This window comes from Phocoena sinus, chromosome 12 (assembly GCF_008692025.1).
Source record: "Phocoena sinus isolate mPhoSin1 chromosome 12, mPhoSin1.pri, whole genome shotgun sequence".
Classification (NCBI taxonomy): Eukaryota; Metazoa; Chordata; class Mammalia; order Artiodactyla; family Phocoenidae; genus Phocoena; species Phocoena sinus.
The window spans coordinates 38900249-38906770 of record NC_045774.1 but is presented as its reverse complement, the minus strand read 5'-3'; the positions used below and the strand labels follow the sequence as shown (position 1 = coordinate 38906770).

The 6522-nt window shown below is 40.3% G+C and overlaps 1 protein-coding gene across 1 annotated transcript; it reads left to right on the top strand.

The window, feature by feature from the left end:
- Window positions 1–1476: 1476 nt before the first annotated feature.
- Window positions 1477–5798, top strand: FABP7 (fatty acid binding protein 7). Its single transcript, XM_032651929.1, has 4 exons — window positions 1477–1640; window positions 2098–2270; window positions 3480–3581; window positions 5427–5798. Exons 1-4 carry the CDS (start codon window positions 1568–1570, stop codon window positions 5475–5477), a joined length of 399 nt encoding a protein of 132 aa, XP_032507820.1. The 5' UTR covers window positions 1477–1567; the 3' UTR covers window positions 5478–5798.
- Window positions 5799–6522: the final 724 nt, after the last annotated feature.

Sequence of the window (6522 nt, the reverse complement as noted above, 5' to 3'; positions counted from 1 at the left end):
GGCTCTGACATTGACTTTGATGTAGAGAGTAAAAGTTAGAAAGGATTTCAAGTTTTCTGGCTTGTGCAGTTGGGCGGATGATGCTGCCATTCACAAACATGGTGAAAACTGGAGGAGGACCAGGTGAGGGGAAAGATTGAGTTTATGTTTTGAGGTACCTTTGAGACACCAAAGTAGAACCACAGAGCTGACAGTTGGAGTAAGATGCATTCTGAGCCTTGTCTCTTGTATTTGGTGTGGACAGAAGCTGAAAGGCAGTGGGCTGAGATTGAAATGGGAGGAGAGAGAGAGAGAAGAGCAGAGACTGCCAAGTCAGAGTCCCCTGATCTGTCCCCATGAAAGGGGGGAACCTGCTTTTCATCAGCAGTATGCACTAATAAAGCAGGAAGAAACTCTGGTAAAGGGGAGTCTGAGTCCCCCTTTAAATATGTTATTACTTAGAACCCTGGAGATAGCTTGCCATCCTTGAGACGCCCTAAGCCAGGACGAACTGAAGCCAAAGTCTTCCGATTCCCACCTCTGCTCCAATTCTTGCCCCCCCTCCATTGCTAACTCACAACTAGTATACAGATGTAGATGTGGCCTCAGGAAATCAAAAGGTTCTATAGTGCAGGTCATTTAAAATCTTACCAAATGAACTTCTGTCCAGTTTTTCCACTTCGATTCTACAATCTGTTGAAAGAGTGGGGAAAAAGAGTGTGTTCTGCTTTATTTTTGTAGCTCATTAGTGAATCCTAACCATACTCGCCCTTAGGTCCCTTTTCCATCTTAGTCTCGTTCTCATAGCCTTAGAAAGAAAAATGGGATCTTTAAATTCACTCAGTTTGTGCTGGGAAGAGGCCATAATTAGTGTCCCATTAGTACTCAGCTGGAGTGGTCTTCTAGCAGTACAATCTAGGGAAGGTATTTACACTCCCTCCCCCTCCTCTTTCCTGAGTCTGGCAAATTCTAGCTCATGTTTTGCTCTCCCTATAAATACGAGAGAAAATAAAAGGCACTATTCAGTCTCTTTTGTCTGAAAAGTCTGGCGTTTCAGTGGTTTTCTTTAAGGCGGGGTCCTCATTTGCAACCAGCTTTGCCATTAACGGAAATCAATCTGAATGTCCTACTGTGCGTTTTTTTCTTTCCTCACAGTCTGAAATGGCCTTTGCCAAGTTTTCGGGCTGAACCTGAAAGACCTTCTCTCATTATACGCTCCCTGCCTCCAGCCTCACTGAATCTTTGCAGAGATTTCTCAGGCAGAAGGGCTGCAGTGTGAGGTTTGGGAGGAACTCGACCTACTCCGCTAACCCAGTGGCCTGAGCCAATCACAAAGAGGATTGGAACCTCGCTGAATGCCCCCCTTCCCATCTCCTCCCCCTGCAACAGCCTCCTGGAAAGAGGGACATTGGAGGGATGTGTTTGCAATTCAAATCCTTGGCTTTCTGCCTGCCTCTTTTCTTAATAAGAAGGCAGGAGCTGCCGTGAGGTGCAAAGGGGTCTTCCGAATTGCAGTGGCCCTAAGATCCGAAGATCCTTGCCTCTGCCTCTTTTATCTGATTCTGAAGCTAACGGGAAAAGGGTAAGGATGGTGGAGGCTTTCTGTGCTACGTGGAAGTTGATGGACAGTCAGAATTTTGACGAGTACATGAAGGCTCTAGGTAGGTAAAAATAAGATGTGCTTTCTCATCTTAACCTGCAGCTTCAGATACTTGCAGATTCCTTCTTCACCCATCAGGTTAGCAAGAGACAAAGAGATCACATTGTCGTAATCAGGGTGCTACGCTGTGTGTTTCTCACAGAATGGATATTTAAATGTAGCATTTGCCTGCTTTCTTGCTTAGGGCCAAATAACGGAGCATTTAGTATTCTGGGGAGGACATGAAGCTTCTGCACCTTTTCCGCTTTTTCTTCAGCATCCTTTTACTATTTATGCTTCCAAATAAGCATCCGCTTATTGTTACGGCTCAGTAGTTGTCCTGCATAATTGAGGGCTAAACATACTCTAATGAAACTTCCGCTTTAGGACATAGATTCCAGAATAGGAAGGTAGATTCCTGCTTTGTGAGCTATTTTGGAAGTTGCAGCCAACTGTACTGCTTCCTTTTGCTCTTTTAGGTGTGGGCTTTGCCACTAGGCAGGTGGGAAATGTGACTAAACCAACAGTGATCATCAGTCAGGAGGGGGAAAAAGTGGTGATCAGGACTCAAAGCACATTCAAGAACACGGAGATTAGTTTCCATCTGGGAGAAGAGTTTGATGAAACCACTCCAGATGACAGAAACTGTAAGGTGAGGAGCTGCTCCTTCTCTGAGGGTGGGGATGGGAAGGAGAGAATAAAAGAAAGTCCCAATATTTCTTTTTTTCTAGATGATGGGAAGTGAAAAATGTTCTCAGTATTTCACTTCAGAGAGAAGGACCAAGAGTTAATTTTGCATCCTAGTGTTCATAGCTTATATTCTGAATAATGGGCACCTACTATAGCTCAAATCTTGAATCTGTTTCTTTCTTTCTTTTTTTTTTTTTTTTTGCGGTACGCGGGCCTCTCACCGTTGTGGCCTCTCCCGTTGCGGAGCACAGGCTCCGGACGCGCAGGCTCAGCGGCCATGGCTCACGGGCCCAGCCACATCGCAGCATGTGGGATCTTCCCAGACCGGGGCACGACCCCGTGTCCCCTGCATCGGCAGGCGGACTCTCAACCACTGTGCCACCAGGGAAGCCCTGAATCTGTTTCTTTACCATGTGTTTTTCTCATTTTATATTAAACCTGTATTTCAGAAAGTATTTAATAGTGTTCATTTGAAAGACTGCATTTTGTTTAATCTTTCTTTTGCCTCAGGTTGACTCAATCAATAGCTTGCCTCATTCTAAGACTCTGTTTAAAAGAGTAGGATGATTAGTCAGAAAGCACTAGCTCAGGATTTTTATTTCTAATACGTAAATTTTTGCATTTATATGTACACATTTCAATCAAATTATGAATTACTAGAGATTTTATAATAATGACTCTGGAAGCAACAGAGGAAATTGTACTACTTTGATAATTAGTTGATCACTATTTATTCAATTATCACTCTTTTAAAAATCAACTCAGGGACTTCCCTGGCGGCACAGTGGTTAAGAATCCACCTGCCAATGCAAGGGACATGGGTTCAATTCCTGGTCCGGGAAGATCCCACATGCCACAGAGCAACTAAGCCCGTGTACCACAGCTACTGAGCCCGTGTGCCACAACTACTGAAGCCCGCACCTGGAGCCCGTGCTCCGCAACAAGAGAAGCCACTGCAATGAGAAGGCTGCGCACCGCAACGAAGATTAGCCCCTGCTCGCTGCAACTAGAGAAAGCCCACTCTCAGCAACAAAGACCCAATGCAGTCAAAAATAAATAAATAAATGTTTAAAAAAATTTTTAAATAGATAAAAATCAATTCATTTGGCTTCCATATCAGAAATCTGATGTGTACCTATTGATATATTCTGCATTTTGTTGTTGGTTTCAGTCTGTTGTTAGCCTGGATGGAGACAAACTTGTCCATGTACAGAAATGGGATGGCAAAGAGACAAATTTTGTAAGAGAGATTAAGAATGGCAAAATGGTCATGGTAAGTAGGAGCAATTTCCCCTTCCTGCTTCGTTGCCCACCCCTCACCCCCTCATTTCCCATCTCCTTCCCTGTCCCTCCCTCCCTCCTTTTCTCCTGTCTTTCCTTCTTTAACAACATTAAATCACTAGCAAGGTTCTTTAATCATGTGTAAAACAGGAGAAATAAAAATATCTTAGCTAATTGTTTCCTCCACTCTGCTTTTTTAATTACAGAAAAAGAGAAAAGTTCTACTTAAGTGTAGTTTTAAAAAGTTGCCATTGATTTAGCTAAAACTGTGTCAAAAGAACAGTTGTTGGATTACCATAATGTCTAATCCTCCAATGAAATCTGAATATAAAACCAATCATCATGAAAATATAGAGATGATATTATATTATCATTTGCTGAAACTCAGAAAAATTACCTTATAGCTTCTGTAATAAATGAGAGCTTTAAACATTTTATATTTTAGTTTATAAAGGTTTCACAAGTTCAGTGCAGATAATTTGGAATATAACAGGAAAGTGTAACAAAAATATGAAAATCCTTTTTAATGTCCCCTTAGAACCATTTTGGTATTACTTCCTTCCAGTCTTTCTTTTTAATGCATCAGATAGCTTTAAAAACATGTCTATTCAATACTGGATAGTCATGTAAAAATTATAAAATAAAAAATAATTTAAAAATAATTTCTCTAAAATGGAATTTTGATGACATTGAAGTAGTCAATACATCGTTTGTGGGGTTTTTTTTGGCGGGGGGTTGCTTTACATATTCCTTCTAAGATAATAGCAGGAAGGGTCTTTTGGTTTTGTTATTTAAGACTATTGATTAGTTTTCTTCTCCTTCCCTTGACTACCAGCTAGCTGTTCTAGGTTGAGGTAGAGGGCTTACATATCCATTCTTCATTTCCTGGGTGGAAGTGGGTGTGGGGAGCAGAGGGACAGTTTTCCTTTCATGTTGATGAACATTTGCCCACGTTTTCCTGCAGTCACCATCACCATCATCGAACAAACAAACAAAAAAATTCATTTATAAAGGATTCAATCTGAAGTTCTCCTTTATGATTTTTTCTTTATTTTTTTCCTGAATACAGAAAAGTGGATAGCTCAGCTTTGGCATGTATGACGGTGATCAGGCAAGCCTGAGTTCAAACAAGGAAATGAAAGTAATGGATGACAAGGGCACACTATACTCTTGGAAATCACAGGACTAAACGAAAATGATGAGCACTAAGAAACACTGAATTTTGTAAAGAGGATTTATAGCAATTCTTCAAGTTGGATTAGATACAAGAGCCCATGTTGCACATTATAGCCACATAACCACCAAGGTTCACATAGGCTACAACATGACAGCCAAAGCAACGAGAACGTTTGTACATTTACCTTTTCCTGCTGATTGTGGAACAAATCGTTGCAAATACCATTTGTCCAAATAATTTGGGTTTTCAAAAAACTCTTCAAAATTTATCTAGGTCATGAATTGTAAAGTATTATGAAAACCTACTATAAATTTTATATACTTTTTAAAGCAGATAGCTAATCTGCTCCAATTACCCTGATAATTTAAGGCAAAAGGAATTCTTTTGACCTGAATCTAGATAATCTCAGTTTTTGCCTCATATTTCTTTTAGAGACATGAACTGTGTACACATGTCATTCACGAGATAAATATAAGGGTTTCTTTTCAAAAAATGAAGACTTATGCAACATTTAATGTTTGTAAATGCCATTATTCTTTTGTATAATACTTAAACCATATATATGATAATCTTTAAAATAACATAACATGATAATCTTTAAAATTTCCAGCTACTGATGGACCTGTGTAAAAAGATTTGGCTATCTTTTGAATCTTTCAGACTCTTACTTTTGGCGATGTGGTTGCCATTCGCCACTATGAGAAGGCATAGAAACCATCCTGATCTGGGGCTGGAGACGTTCTACAATCTTTCTGTTTACCCAAGTCTCAGTGCTCTACTGCTGTTACAGCACGGCCGATCACTAATTAGAAGGTTATCCTTGGTGTGGAGGTGGAAAATGATGACTTCAAAACTTGTTTTAAAGACTTGTTACTGCAAGCAATCAAAGCCATTTTTGATCTGCAGATTTATCACATTTTATAATTCCTATTAAAATTGTAAACTACTTTTTTTTTAAATAAAGAAGGGAATACATTCTATAATTTCCAATGGAATGCAAATCAAATTGGAATAAAAATCTTACACCCGTGAGAAATTTGTTGTTGTTGTTAATATCACTAATCTGGCTGGGAACTATATATTAGAGAGTTTTAAATAGCCTTTTGTTATGGCATAAAGTCAGGCTGGGGAAGTTAGCACTTTGTTTAAAATACTAATTTAAAAAATAAGCAGAAGCCCAGGGAAACGTGGAAAAATTTGGATTGGTACTTCTGTAGAGAATTTGGGATGTCCAGGATCCAAAGGAGCTTTGTTATGGTGGGCTGGACTGCACGAATGACCTCTTGCTACTAGAAACAGGCAGTCTTGAAGAAGCAAGCTGATATACATGAAAATGTCTTATTAAAGAGTAAATATAATCAAAATCTCATATAATCAAAGTGTCATGTAATTCAAGCTTCTTATTGAAAGGTAAATAGGACCAGGGAGTGAATTTTATCCGACGAGTAGGACCCTATGGGGCCTTCCTGGGACAGGCCTTCCTCCATATCCTCTGCTTTAGCTCCTCTCTGAAGTACCTAGATAACAGTATTTGATGCACATTTCCTGAGTTGTTTTCCAGATGTGAAAACCCCCCACCAAACGGAAGATGTTAACTACTTGATGACCATGAGCACATAGCCCCCAGGCCTCCTGGAGCCTAAGGACTGGTAATGTGAACCCTTGTGACACAACCCTGTTACCTCACCATCAGTCAGTCAGAGAATTGTGCATGAGCTCATCACATACCCTGCGACCCCACCTCCCTCACCTGGCT